This window comes from Abrus precatorius, unplaced genomic scaffold (assembly GCF_003935025.1).
Source record: "Abrus precatorius isolate BTA unplaced genomic scaffold, Abrus_2018 Scaffold2, whole genome shotgun sequence".
In the NCBI taxonomy this organism is placed as follows: Eukaryota; Viridiplantae; Streptophyta; class Magnoliopsida; order Fabales; family Fabaceae; genus Abrus; species Abrus precatorius.
Window position 1 is genome coordinate 22,379,887 of NW_020874362.1, and position 15,826 is coordinate 22,395,712.

The window sequence follows — 15,826 nt, forward strand, 5'->3', positions numbered from 1 at the left end:
ATGACAACCTCTTCTTCTTTGTCTTCTGCCGTTTCTGCATCGTTTCATCCCAAAAGGTATGATGTTTTTATCAGCTTCAGAGGTGAAGACACCCGTAGTGGCTTCACGAGTCACCTACGCGATGCTCTGATTCGTAAGCAGATTCAAACATATATGGATGATAGACTCAACAAAGGAGATGAGATCTCAGCAGCGCTTTTCAAAGCAATTGAAGATTCACACATTTCCATCATCGTTTTCTCAAAAAATTTTGCTACTTCAAAGTGGTGCTTGGATGAACTCCTTAAAATACTCGAATGTAAGAACAAGGGACAGGATGTGATACCTGTGTTCTATAAAGTTGACCCATCGAATGTGCGAAAGCAAAAACGGAGTTTTGAGGAAGCGTTCGCAAAACATGAGCGTGAATTCAGCAACAACCAAGTCAAGTTGACCAAGTGGAAACAAGCTCTGTTCGAAGCAGCGAATATAGCTGGTTGGGACTCCCGCATATACGAGTATGTGTTCATGTTTCTTGAAATGAAATTTTCACAGCTTTTGCATTTTTTTTAAAATTGTGATTGCTTTCTATTGACATAATTGATAAATAATATTAAATTGAAATTATTTTTATAACTGTATTAATCAATTTTAGTTTCTCTAATTAACTTTTGGTTTTCGTACATTATTTCTTACAGAAAAGAGGAAAAATTATTGAACTTGAATTAAGCCGTGAACAACAAATTGTAGGACAAATTCACTAAACATCCAAAGGGCACAAATGTCATCCATGTATGGAATACAGTTCCATATATCCATGAATATGACATTTTTGGACCCAACAACTTATTTGATACAAGGATTCCCTAAGACATAAAAAACCTCTCATAAACTTATATTTGTACTTGGAGAAATTTTTAGCTATTGTTAATTTTAAATCTAAACTAATCTTAAAAAGAAACTATGCATGCTTTTTCTCTAATATAAAAAAAAGCAAGGTTTGTCTATTAATTTTGAAATGTTTTAAATTCTTATTCATATTCCATACTGCTCTATCAAACTCTAAGAACATTTAAAATTAAAATGTAAATAGAAGCTACAAAATATTTGACAGCTTTCCTTCTCTTTCTGACAAGTATAAACTATACGTATTTTAGCAGTTTATTATATTTATTTTAACAATTTTTCCCTTTTACTTTTTGTTTTTTCTTTGCGTATGCTAGGGACGAATCAAAACTCCTTTGCAAGATTGTTGAAGATGTTTTGAAAAAGTTAGAACATAAATACCCAAGAAGAGAATCAAAATGTATTTTTGGGATCAAGGAAAATGTTGCACCTATTGAATCTTTATTAAAAGAATTTCAAATCATTGGAATTTGGGGCATGGGCGGCATGGGTAAAACAACCATTGCCAAATGGTTGTTTGACAAATACTCTCCTCAGTACGAAGGATCATGTTTTCTGGCAAATATAAGGGAAAATTTTAGAAATGATAAAAAAGCACTACGCGATGAGCTTATTTCCATGCTTTTAGACGATCATGAGAAAACAAACAACTTGGAATCCTATGTAGTTTGGAGGAGGCTCTATTGTAAAAGAATTTTCATTGTGCTTGATGATGTAAGTGCTTCAAAACAATTGGAATATCTAGCAGGTAAACTTCAATGTTTTGGGTCAAATAGTAGAATCATTATTACAACTAGAGACAAGCATGTGCTACTATGCAAAGGCGTTGATAAAATACATAATGTTAAGCCATTGAAATTGGAAGAATCCCTTCAGCTTTTTAGCTTGAATGCCTTCAACCAAAACCATCCCGTAATGGGATATGGAGAGTTATCAAATAGAGTAGTTGATTATGCCCAAGGGATTCCATTAGTTTTAAAGGTTTTAGGCTCTTTTCTTTGTTCAAAAAGTGAAAAAGAATGGGAATGTGCTTTGGAAAAATTACAAAGGATTCCCAATGAAGAAATTCACAGCTTGTTAAAGTTAAGTTATGATGGACTAAATCATGAAGAGAGGGAAATATTTCTGGACATTGCTTGTTTTCTGAAGGGACAGCGTAAAGATCATGTCATAAGTCTATTAGACAGCTATGACTTCTACGCAGAAATTGGAATAAGAAGCCTTCAAGATAAAGCTCTCATAACTATAGAGCATGATGCAATACAAATGCATGATTTGATACAAGAAATGGGTTGGGAAATTGTTCGTCAAGAATCTATCAAAGAACCTGGTGGACGTAGCCGATTGTGGGATCCTAAGGAAGTTTATGATGTACTGAAAAATAAAAGGGTAAGAGAAGGGCACTGATTTTTCCTAAGAAACAGTAGTTTTGTATAAAATACAAAATATTAATACACCTTTCTATGGCACTGCTTCCTTACTACTATTATACTTTTGTTTGTTAATTTAACAGGGGACTGATAAAGTTGAAGGGATACTTTTAAATATGTCTGAAATTAGAGATCTACAGTTGAATGTTGATACATTTAAAAAGATGAGTAAACTACGATTTGTGAAATTTTGTTCGTCTTATGGATATTCTAGTTTGCACCTTCCCAGTATGGATGTCGAATTGTTTGCTGATGGATTGAAGTACGTTCAATGGGATGGATTCCGTTCAAAATCTTTGTCATTAATGTTTTGTCCAGAGAAACTTGTTGAGCTTTCAATGCGAGGTAGCCACCTTGAGAAACTTTGGGATGGAGTCCAGGTAATGGATTAATTTATGCATTTTAAGTCAAGTTTTGCAATATCATATTCTATCTTTTTATTACTAAGTATTAAATGAAAATGTGCATGCATTTCTTAACAATGTAAAAAGCCTACATTTATAGGAATGATCTAAAAATTATCACACGTGTCATATCTTTATCCATGCCCTTGCGACACACTTGCATTTATATCCGTTGTGCAATGCACTTGCAAATTTTGATTGTTGCACAAAAGTATTTTGAGATGATTGAAGAACGGTATGATTTCAAGATTATCTAATCAATTTCTTTTTTAACTTTTAAAGATATTTTACGTAAATAATTTAATCTTATTTTTAAAAAAGTTTACAAAATACTTTTGGCTTAAGAACAATTATTTATGATAATTGTATCATTTAATTATTAGTGTAAATATTTTTAATATTTTTCAGATTTTTAGAATACTTTTTATATTTTAAGAATTTTTATTTTTATAAAAAAGTTATTTGACTAAGATTTGTTCTAAATTATCATAAATATTTAATATGACATTCATAAATATACTTATATTTTACTTAATAGATATTACTATACTCATATCCTAATATTTTAAAATTCTGCCATATTTCTTTAATATTCATACTCATATACATGTAACATAATAAAACTTATTTAATAACTTTTTAATTTAACTATTAAGAGATTTTATAAACATAAGTATTCACAATTATTCTTTTCATGTTATAATGCTAGTACATGAAATATGACTTCTTTAAACTATTACAGAATTTGGGTAATTTAAAGAGAATAATCCTTAGTGGATCCAAAAGCTTGGTGGAACTCCCAGATCTCTCTCTGTCCTTGAATCTTGAAGAAGTAGATCTCTTTCGTTGTGTAAGCTTGCGTAATGTTCATCCATCTATTTTATCTCTCCATTCGCTTGTTTCTTTGAATCTATATGGGTGCAAAAAATTGAAGAGTCTCGAAAGTGAGAGTCATTTACAATCTCTTAAATTTCTTAAACTTGATGGTTGCTCAAGCCTCAAGAAATTTTCTGTGTCATCAGAAGAAATGAGAAGATTGCAACTCCAGGGAACAAGGGTTAAAATGTTATCCTCATCTATTGGGCGTTTCCGCAAACTTGAATGCCTCATACTTGAAGGCTTGAGAGTTAAGAATCTTCCAAGGGAGTTATCTTGTTTGAGAAATCTTAAAGAACTTAGAATTTTGGATGCTTGCAAGCTAATGATTCACAAACAAGAGTTGGAAGTAATTTTTTGTGGATTGCAATCATTAAGAGCGCTACATTTGAGGGATTGTAGTTACTTATTTGAACTACCTGATAACATTAGTGTATTGTCTTCCCTATATGTGTTAAATTTATGTGGGAGCAATATTGAATGTTTGCCCACTAGCATAAAGAAACTTGCAAATCTGGAACATCTTATCTTAAGTAGATGCAAGAGGCTTGTGTCTCTACCAGATCTTCCTCAGTCAGTGAGAGAGATAGTTCTATCAGGAAGCAATGTTGAGTGCTTACCTATAAGCATCAAGCAACTTGAAAATTTGGAAGGACTTAACTTACGTGATTGTAAGAGACTTCAGTCTATACCAAAGCTTCCAATATCCATTAAGTGGGTACATCTAAATGGAACCAAGATTATGTGTTGGCCTTTAAGGCTTAACAAACTTGAATTGACTAATCTTTCCTTAGGTGATATTGAGCATGTACCTACAAGCTTCAAGCAATTTACGAAGCTGAAATATCTCTCCTTAATTGATTGCAAGAGGCTTGTGTCTCTGCCAGAACTTCCACTATCAATAATTGGGCTACATCTAACTGGAAGCAACATTGAGTTTTTACCTGCATGCATCAACCAACTTACAAACCTGAACAATATTCAATTACGTGATTGTGAAAGGCTTCAATCTCTGCCAGAGCTTCCACAATCAGTTAGAAATTTAGATGTTAATAACTGCACATCACTGAAGAGAATAGCTTCAACAGTATGGAAAGGAAAGAGAGAATTTCGGTATGATTTTAGAAATTGTGTGAACTTGGATGCACATGTAGCGTCCTCTATTTGGGAAGACACTTATTTCTCCATAAAGGAAAGTAAAGACCGTGGACTCTCTATTTGTTTGCCAGGTGGCAAAGTTCCAGAATGGTTCGAAGATAATAGGATAGTAGGGGATTCCATAACTATTGAAGCTGATCGACCTTGGCAAGCAAAGGCTTTTGCTTTTTGCATAGTACTTTCTCCATTCTCCTCAAATGAAGATGAATATAGTTTGTCTGTTGTAAGTTCTCAAGATATTGGCATGCCTTTACCTCTTGGTACTTGTGGGGATATAATTTATTGGTATAAATTTGAAGGTGTTAGAGAATTAAATTCTGATCATGTTCACTTGTGGTCTACTCTTCCATTTGCTTCTTTTCCAAAATCAAAGCTCAATTGCGAGTTATCATTTGAATTCCTTGTTAGTGGTGGAAGCGGAAAGCCACATCGTGATATCCGAATCAAAGAGTGTGCAGTGTGCCCAATATATGAATAATAGAGGAAGATAAAAATGAGTGTGGCGCCAATAACTGGTTTGGTTTTGTATCTCTTTCTACGGACACATTTGATCTTATAAGTTTTGGGAAGCCTATCATTTACAGCCTAGTGTAAGTTTTTATGTTTATTTGTAGTTTTCTTTTATTTCTTATTTGCTGGTTTTAAGAATTTTAAAATTTGGTAAATGGATCTTTTTGAAAAATAATCGGGCTCTCCTATTTCTCTTGAAGAATGTCTGCAACCAAAGAGTGTGCTTTTGTTGAAATTTTGGAGAATGCATTGACAAAGCAATTATGCAAATCAGAGTCTACTCAAACACCAGGGAAGCCACCACATTGCCACCACTACTTACATTGAAACCATCAAAATGACAACCAGTGACCCAATACCCAATTTGTATGATTCTTTCTTCTTCTCTATTCATTTTATTTTTATTTTGATTGAGAAAAACAAGTATTGTGTTTATATGATAATAGAGCCTATTGGTTCTTCCCTTTTTCCAATTTTTTCAACTTCAATTCATCCTATTTTATCTTTTCTAATTGCCTTTTTATTTTCTTTATTGCTGAGTAGAACTCATCAGGGCATCTTAACACTTCAACTTTCATGATTGCACTTCCTTTCATCAAATTTTCACAACCCACATTTTATAGTGAGTTTGAAATCTTTATGTAATGTTGTTTAGCTCTGCAACTCTTCTCCATAGCTTTACATTGTTTATTGACGAAGTTAAGGATGATCTTACATCAGTTTATAATTAAGTCTGCGGAATAAGAACAACTGTGATTACAAAAGCCATCACGGGATTGTCAGATAACCAATTCTAGATTACACTATATTCCATACAAGTTACAAATATTATGGAAAAATGACACAAATTCTAAAACATGTTATGTTATACAAAAACTAACGTAGTTAGCAAAAAGAAGAAACCATTGGCAACCCCAGTTAAGCTATGAAGCTCAAAATCATACACAAATAATGCAGTATTTTGAATGATGTGTCTCACACTCCAACTAGTTTTTTTTAATTATCATTTAAGGTGTTTTTAGTGCTACTCATATAGGTTTGGAAGAATGTAAATATCCGTAACATGGGACTATAATGACATGAGCTTTTAATTCACATAAAGTTCTAGACTAGTTTTTGTGAACAAGGAGCCATGCCCATAATGATACACAAAAAACCATTGGAATTTTGTGGCTTTTGCAATCCTATTGTAAAAGCTTTACTTACTTCTCCCCCTCCATATTTGTTATCTTAGAATTTCTGAAGTCGATTGGGTTCCATAAAATTGAAGCTTGTGGTAGATTGAATGAGCAATGCATGCCTATTGATGGGAACTAAAATTTTTGCTGTAGTGAATTTTTTATGCAGTAAGCTTTTTAAGTATTATTTTTTTTTTGTTTTTCTGGATTTTTCTTTGTTACTTTTTAGTTTGCATTCATTACTTTTTATTTTAATGGTAAACTCGATACTCATTATTTTTTATTTATTTATTTTTTGTTACCTTTGTGTTGAAAGCTTTGCATTTTAATAGCAAAATTAATACTCTTTACCCTAAAAATAATTATAATTAGTGTTTATACGTGTGGAGCTCTAGCTTTGAAATATAAAAGCACAAATATGATAATAACAACAATTTTTTGTTTTTCAAAACATTTTAAATAGTTTTTGTAAATGAGAAGTCACTTCTATGGCATTTTTAAAATGATGTCTCTCATTAGAGTCATTTACTTTTTCTCCTTAGTTAAAAGTTTTATTTATGATGTGAGATGTAATTTTGTTTTAGTTTATAATTTAGAAAATTATTAAACGTTTTAAAAATTTTGAATTTCATGATTCTCATATATAAAGCTTATCCTAATCTATACTTGTGAGTTTTTTTTGTGTTTTCGAGTTTTTTCTTCTCTTTCTTTAATGACAAATAAATTATTAAGTACATGTGTTTTAGTTTCCATGTCCTCCTTATTTATGACAACTAACTTTTCAATTTTTTAAAGGAAAAGACAAAAGATTTAAATTTTAAAATAAACTCACATGTTAATAATTATCATATGAAATATTATTTTATTAGAATTATTCAATAAGTTACTTGAGTGATTATAAATTATTTAATTAAAATAAATAATAATAAATTAAATTATCTAATATTCTCTTACTTGACTCGTGACAACTTGAAAAATCAATAATAAATCATAAGTACACATTTATATATAAATTTTCAATTCGTCCTTTTTAATTGAATTGAAATGGTTTGATTATGACTATCATAAGTCATTTAAAAACATGATTCTTTCCATATATCATATAATTAACTTAACATCTTTAATCAAAATTAACTATAATTTTTAACTTTTTAATGTCTCTTAAAAATGTAACTTGTTATCATAATAAAATAGTACATGTATTATTATAATATAGAGAAAAAAAATTGAAACATAACTTTAATTAAATTTACAAGTGCTACAATAATATAAGCATGATAACCACAGGCATACATATCATATAATTTTACTAATAAGTTGTCCATAATGTCTATTCATCTAATATGGTTAGAAAATATTTTAAGTGACAACTTTTTACTTAGCGAATCCTTTATCATCAAATTAGAACCAATATGCTAAATAAAACCTTTATTTTTGTACTTTTTTTGACCAACAAGTACTTTAAATATGTGTTTTGCATTATTTGATTACTTGTCATTCGTAAAGAAGAAAACAAATACAAAATTAGCAAGATAAATCCTTGGCTGCCTAAATATACTATTGATAGTACTAAGTTCAAAGACAAAGTTTTATAGCCATATGATGAATAATGGCATCAAACCATCCCATAAAATTTAGTGTCCATAATGGAAGTAACATTGATAAAATCTTTTCCACTTTTTCTTGAAGTTGCTTCTTCGACTAATAGGAAAATATAGTCAAAGGAGATTTTATTGAGTCTTTTTTTTTTAAGAATATTTAATTTTTTAATATATATGATTTTTTGGAAACTCCATAATGTAATTTCTTGTGTCTTGCAAATATTTAAGGATTTTTTAAATATATTTTTAGTTGTTTATTCTAAGATTACTTTGATATTGGCATAATATTTCAACAACAAAACTTGTATGTGATTGCGTGTATGTTTAAACATACATTAAATTCTTAACCATTGATGCATATAGAATATACCTCATTACCTTTTGTTCCAAATCATTCTTAGGACCTTGCATTTCACGAGACTTGTCTCTTTTCTGAATTGAAAATATTATTGATAACCATTTTTCTATTCTAAACCCTTTTAATACTTTATTGATATAACATTTTTTAAATAATTATAACACTCTTTAAAATCTATCACGAAATATTTTTATTTCATTCACATAAGATATCTCACTCATATCTTTCATTTCAAAGTTTATAAATAGAAACTTCCTTATAACATATAACAAGCCAACAACAGTAGTAGTAAGGATAATGTTAACATATAAGACCAAAATAATAAACTTCCTTCAATTGAACTTCATGTAGATACATTGATTAACAACATTCTCTACAAAATTATATGACATTATGCTACATTATTGAACTTGAGATATTATTATCAAAAAGTTTATTTTAGTCTATATATTTAGTTTTAACTTACACACTGAGCTTTATTTTCGTATGATCAAGCTTTTTTAGTTGGTCTATATAAACCTCTTCTACCAAGTCATCATCAATAAATACAATATTTATATCCATTTGGCAAAATTCTAAGTCATAATAAGTCACCAAGATCAAAACAATCCTCAAGAGATCTTTCTATGAAACTAAAAAGGAAGCTTCTCTACAAGCAATGTAATTTATTTTAATGTAACCTTTGCCAACAAGGTAAACTTTAAGCTTTTTAGTGTTACCTTTTGAGTCACGTTTGGTCTTAAAGACCTACTTACAACTGACTTATTTTGAACATTTTAGGAAACTCAACTAGATTTTATACTTTGTTGTCATGTTGATTTTAACTCTCATTTCATGGTATTAACCATTTTATTTTTTTTTGAATTATTACACTTCATGGCTTGGTTGAATGACATTGAATCCTTGTAAATACTTAAGTCAAATTCTTTTGTTTAAGTGAGTAAATCACACAATCATCAATAACAAGTTTTTTTTTTATACAAATATTCTTAATGTCATTTCTTGTTATTCTCTTATCATATTCTTTATGGGTTTGAAATATTAATTTGTTGCTTTGACATATTATGTGTTTGTGATATAATAAAAGGGATAATAACTTAAGGAGAAACACTAGGTGTAAGACTTTACATATGAGTTTCTCAAAACTTTTTATGATTCTTCACTCTTGTTAAATTAATCATTCTCAATTAACTTAGTATTTAACTATTTTTGCATTATAATTAGGACTGTAAAATTTGTGCCCTGTTAAACTTTTAGGATAACTAATGGTGTAAGCATTGATATGATTCTTTCATCAAAATTTTTTTTTTTTAGATTGTACACCCTTACTTTTGTCAGGTTTATAATTTATAAAGAATCTTAGGAACTACTTTACTAGGAATCCTTAATGGACTTGAATAAGCAAATAAAGCTTGATAAGTGTACTAATTATTTTAATGAGTATAAAATTCGTTATTCCAACAAGAATTATATTCTTTGTTTAGAAATATGTACAAACCTTAATTAACATAGAATCTAAATGCATAATTATGAAATTTTCTGCTATAAAGGTGTGACTCAAAACTGAGATAATAGAAATTGTGATAGATAATGAAACTTATAGCATGCTAATGTAAACAAAGGTGAAATTTTGTAATAAAACCTAAAAATGCATAATAAAAAGTGAAAGTTCAAAAAATCAAATAATAAAAGTGTATTTTCAAATGTAAATTGCAGCAAAAGATTAATAAAATTGAATTCAAGAGATGAAACAGAGACAATTAAGATAGAAGTTTAGAAAGAAATAGTTAAGAATTAGATTTCATCCGCAATTTCACTTCATGCAAGATAATAAAGTCTAATTGAATTTTCACAACCACATTGCATGATCTAACTCTCTAATATAGTAAGTCAATTTTTTAACACAAAACACTAGTTCCTAGTTAAAAATCCTAATATCTTTGGTAGATTCAACTCAAAACAATGTTTGAGCATAGGAATTGATAACAATAATTTAAGTATTCCTAGGTAATAAAAAAATAACAAAACTCATTTAAGATCCAAGACAAAACTAATGTATCCATACTAAAATACGTATCAAATTCATGCATTTGATTGGTCAAATTAAAGAAGCATTAAATGTATAAATAAAGTTATATAATTTAACATGAAAAAGTAAATTAGATTCAAAAGAATAGAATTACACGAAATTCAATATTGAATTAATCTTATTTTAACCTATAAAATTAGAAATATATTAAAAAATATGTAAAACAATAAGCATGGAAGGAATATATATAGAGATAGCCTTCATTGAAGCTCGATCTTTATATTCAAAATTTCTCACTTTAAACTTATATAAAATGAGACGAGAAAATAACGAAATTTTAACCAAAAGTAAAAAACCTAAAGAAAATTAGAGAAAAACTAAACTAACAAAAATATCAAAATTCAAAAAATCTAAGATGATCAATTTGCTTCACATTGAGCTATTTGTAAATATTTGATAGCTCAATGTGTTGCTATACAACTGCAAATCAAAATTAGTGTACATGTAAAGTTTTTGGAAGATTCTAAATCATTCTAAAGTTCACCAAATATCAAAACACCAAGTATGTGTGGTTATAGGTTACTGAAAATCCCTTATGATAACTTCTTACTTTAATTCAACTTATTTCTCATACAATTTGCACTAAAAATGTACTAAAAAATTAATCAATTCAAACAAAAAAAAATAATTAAGAATTTTTTTCTTTTTTGAATTCATGCAAAATTTAGTAATAGGTGTTATTCTTATAGATTTCTATCTATTTTAATACCATTTTTTACATTATTGGTCATATAAATACACTTTAAACATGGATTCATCCCAAACCCAAACATAACATTTTAGTTGTCCTCATGTAAGTATAAAAATAGGTTGGACTAAGTTAGTGTTCGGAGGGCAAGTGTACCCATCGAGAAGTAATAAAGGATTCTTAAATTAAGTTCCCGAAATATCGTCCCACAAGGATTGTTTTCCAATTAGTAAGAATTTCCTAATTCAATTATTTAAGCTTCAAAGATACGAGATTAATTAAAAATAAGAATTTATAAAATCAATTATAAAACTAAGAGCAAGAAATACAATGCATGTCTTGGTTAAACTTATCAGAGAGGAACCTAGGGTATATGGGTTTTCTCATTCAATCCTTTATGTTATTTTTCTATTTAACTCTAAATTCGATTTCCTTATGATTACCAATCATTCATACAAATACTATTAATACCCAACCGTCATGCAATATTAATATTCTTTTCTCTAAATTAACATTCCCAATGGTCATGCAAGACATCAATTTAAGAAAGTTTAAGGAACCTATGAACTTATTAATTTAATAACGATTAGAAGAGAAAGATTGATTTGGTCCACCTAATCCTTTGTCTCGTTTTACCCTATAGATCTATTAATTAACCGAAGTACGGTCGCCTGACGATATAATTAATTAGGATTAAGAAAGAAGCGCAATAGGATAAAAGCTAATCACATAGCGGAAATCAAATTCAGATTCAAACATCAAAATTCCATAAATTCATAAATAATAGTTCTCATAGCCCTAGCTATGAACTTAATTACTCATGCTAAAGAAAATAACTAAAACAATCATGAACAAAGCCATAAAGAAAAGAAATAGAAAACTAGAGTGTGAGATGCATTTCCGGTCTTCAAATACGATCGCTCGAAGCTCCAAGTCTCCCCAAGCATGTGCCAAGAATCCCGTGCAAGAGAGACGAGATGAAAGATGTATTCTAGAGCAAAAGCCAAGATGTAAAAAAAAAGGGTCCTCAATGGTGCTTTAGGTATTCCCTTTAATAGGATTTGAAAACCCTAAAAACTCTTCATAATTGGGCTTCCCGCAGATGAGCACGATCGTGCAAGGCCTTAAGCATGACCGTGCATGGGCTCGAAGCACTCCCGTGCTTTATTAAATGGGTCTAGGCGTGCTGACTGCTGTAAAACTCTAATCTTCTATCAATTTGGGCTCAAAATGTGCCCAAAATATACTTGCGGCCTCTTTATATCAAACTACGTAATTAACAACTAAATTAGTGTAAAACCCAATTCAAATAAATGTCAAATATGAATAAATGGGTTATAAAAGAGGGTCTAATTATAAACTTAACAACTCTCCCATACTTATCTGTTTGCTTGTCCTCAAGCAAAGTGCTAGTTAAAAGAATAACATAATAACTTAAAACATAATACTACACAAGGAACTCGAGATAAAGAAGATAAAGAGAGCAACAAAAGTAATATCATTCAGCATAAGTAATTAAAAGGATTCCCAATTAGAATATTATATTTCCATACTTTTCACTCAAACATCAAACTAAGGTACTCTACTTTCCTCTCTCACTAAGGGACAAAATAAGATATCACTCAGTTCTCCTAAAGAGAAGTGTACTACCATACGCTTGACTATAAACCGACTATCCACTAAATAAATTAAATGCAAGTCAAAATTATGAGGTCTTTTTCAGGTTATAATGTGGCCAAGGGGTTATAATAATTGAGGTGAGATAAATGAAAGAAAGGGAATATACAAAGGGGTAATAAATTATAACAATTGCAACATCCCCTAAGTTTTGCAAATGAAGCTCTTGGAGTAATTTTTATATTTTTATATGTAAACAATATATTTACTCCTCTCTCCTTTTAATCATACATAACCCTTTTTCTTTTCTTTTATTTTCTATTATTTTTATTATTATTATTATTTTCATTTTCTTTTTTATACTTTCTTTCTTTCTTTTTGCACATGAGAGATATAGAGGAGAATTTATCAAGTAATTCAACAACTCAATTACTCCATTTATAAACTCAAGGTCATCAAAATATTTTATAAATTTAATGTAAGGGACCAAGAAAATTAATAAAGCTCAAACTGGGCAACTAGTTGTATCTCAAACATGCTGAAGGCCAAGAATAAAAATCTTATTATGCCTCAACCACATTAAAACATGCAATTAAAAAGAGAAGTCTTAAGTCGATTATAAGTCAAGTTCTAGAGCACAAATCTTAAGGAGATAATCACACAAAACAATGAGGAAAATGGTACAATTAATTAAATCAAGATAAAAATTTCCCTTTAAGGCTCAAAACTCACATATGTGGGTTAAAGTTTAATGTAGAGCATAAAAGTAAAGAGCTTAGCTAATTATTAGTTTCCAAATGAAAGTATAATGCTAATAATAATCACTCAACATGCTCTTCTATCTGGAAAAATTGGGTTCCACGAGGAAAAAAGTTTTAAATTATCATAAAAATAGCATAGACACTTCACTCAAGAGAACATGCGATAACAATCATAATTAGGAACTACTCCCCTATACTTAAAGCAAAACATTGTTCTCAATGTTTGAAAGCAATCAAATTAAAAGCATGCAAAGAGGGCAATTAAATAAAAAGAAAAGAAGTTCCCTGATGATTCTTAGTGCGATAGCTTCGGGTGAGGGAGCACGGTCATGCTGAAATCTTAAGCACGCTCATGCGACTTAATGCACGGCTGTGTATGGTACGAGCACGGGCGTGCTTTCAGATCAGAGCTCAAAAGTGTGTGCGAGAACAATCAACTCAGTTCTTGCAGTCTTTCAATATGTTTATTCTTTATTCTGCAAATAAAAGAACAATAGAAAAATTAAAATAAACAAAACAAAATAAAATAAAATAAAATAAAAGATACAGGTTATCTCTTGGGAGCGCTTGTTTAACGTTACGAGCCTAACGTTCCTGTTAAATCATGGTGAAAAAAAGGGATAAGTCTCAGAGGTGACTCCCTTGCTATGCAATTGTCTCCCCAACACCTATTATATCAGAAAAAAATTTCATAAGATGGGGATTAGAATAAAGAGAAGAAAATTTAAGCTCTAAATCAAGAGGCTTATTAATAGATATTTTAAACTTTTGTCTTTTCTTCTTCTTATATTGCTTCCTCCTTAGCCTTCTTCTCGTGGTTCCATGCTTCACATGAATTGGAGGAGGAGGAGCAACATTGACAGTGCTCACAAAGTGACAGGACTCTTGGCTAGAAGGGTACTTGAAAGAATTGAAAACTTGAAATACAACTTTCTCATCATCTAACCTCTGTGTGAGTTTCCCTTCCTGTACGTCTATGATGGCCCTAGCAGTGGCCAAGAATGGTCTCCCTAATATGATGGGGACATCATCATCTTCCTCTATGTCAAGTACCACGAAGTCAACCGAAAATATAAACTCCCCAACTTTTACAAGTACGTTCTCCATTATGTCTTTGGGGTATGTGATCGACCTATCTGTCAGCTGAAGTGACATGGAGGTCGGCTTAAGTTTATGCATTTCAAGCTTCCTGAAAATAGAATAAGGCATAAGATTAATACTTGCTCCTAAATCACATAAAGCCTTATCAATATGAGTTTTTCCAATTGTGGAAGGAATAGTAAAACTCCCTGGGTCCTTAAGCTTAGGTGGAAGCTTTTTAAGGACTATAGCTGAGCACTCCTAGGTGAGCTTCACAATTTCATGTGCTTTCAGCTTTCTTTTATTGGTCAAAATCTCCTTTATAAATTTAGCATATTTGGGCATTTTAGAGATAGCATCAATGAAAGGTATATTGATGTGCACTTTGCCCAATAAGTCTAAAAACTTGTGGAACTCTTCATCATAAGGAGGGTGACCTTGCAGCTGCTGTGGGAAAGGTATCTTAGGCTCATAGGGCCTTGGTTGAACAAGAGGCTCTTCCTTCTTTTCTTTTTCAGGCTCCTCGCTTGAAGTACGGTCGTGCTTATGATGATGCACGGTCGTGCTTTGATCACTGTCATGGGCGTGCTTGTATAAGCACGGTCGTGCTTCAGTTTCAGCAGGGGCGTGCTCATCAGTAAGCACGGGCGTGCATGTAGAATTAGCATGGGCGTGCTTCTCTATAAGCATGGGCGTGCATGTGCCTCTGTTCTGTGATTCTTGTAATTTCTTCTCACTTCTAAGAGTGATGACATTGCATTGCTTCCTTGGATTAGGTTCAGGCTGAGATGGCAATGTTCCCATCACTCTCTGACTCAGAAGGTTCGTAATCTGCTCAAATTGTGCACTCATCTTAGAAGAGCTAGCTTGTATTTCAAATTTAACTTCTGCGAACCTCTTATCAGTTCTCTCAATATGTTGGTCCAACTTGGATTCAAGCTCTGTCATCCTCTTATCAGAGTAATGCACATATTGCATCATCTGATCTTGAAAGTTGGACTGAGATCTGTGAGCTTTTTTCCCTTCTGGTCTTTTTCCTTGATTTTGCATATGATGAGGGCGATAAACACTTGAATTTTGACTTCCAAAGCCATTCCCCCATGAGTTAGGAGGATTACTCCTCCACCCTGAACTGTGATTGCCCATGAAGTTTGCCTCCTCTTGCTTAAATTCTGGGCTTGCAAGAGCTCT

At 30.9% G+C, this 15,826-nt stretch overlaps 1 protein-coding gene across 1 annotated transcript; it reads left to right on the forward strand.

The window, feature by feature from the left end:
* LOC113859619 (TMV resistance protein N-like) lies at positions 1 to 5,231 on the forward strand. Its single transcript, XM_027492343.1, has 4 exons — positions 1 to 497; positions 1,203 to 2,274; positions 2,399 to 2,695; positions 3,462 to 5,231. The coding sequence occupies exons 1-4, from the start codon at positions 1 to 3 to the stop codon at positions 5,229 to 5,231; spliced, it is 3,636 nt and encodes a 1,211-aa protein (XP_027348144.1).
* The last annotated feature ends 10,595 nt before the right edge of the window (positions 5,232 to 15,826 follow it).

What these genes read in the sequence shown, in the direction of transcription:
- LOC113859619 (XM_027492343.1), top strand. Translation starts at nt 1, where the DNA reads ATGACAACCTCTTCTTCTTTGTCTTCTGCCGTTTCTGCATCGTTTCAT. An exon ending in ATGTACTGAAAAATAAAAGG is followed by an intron (nt 2,275 to 2,398) that starts GTAAGAGAAGGG and finishes TTAATTTAACAG; the next exon opens with GGGACTGATAAAGTTGAAGG. An exon ending in AACTTTGGGATGGAGTCCAG is followed by an intron (nt 2,696 to 3,461) that starts GTAATGGATTAA and finishes AAACTATTACAG; the next exon opens with AATTTGGGTAATTTAAAGAG.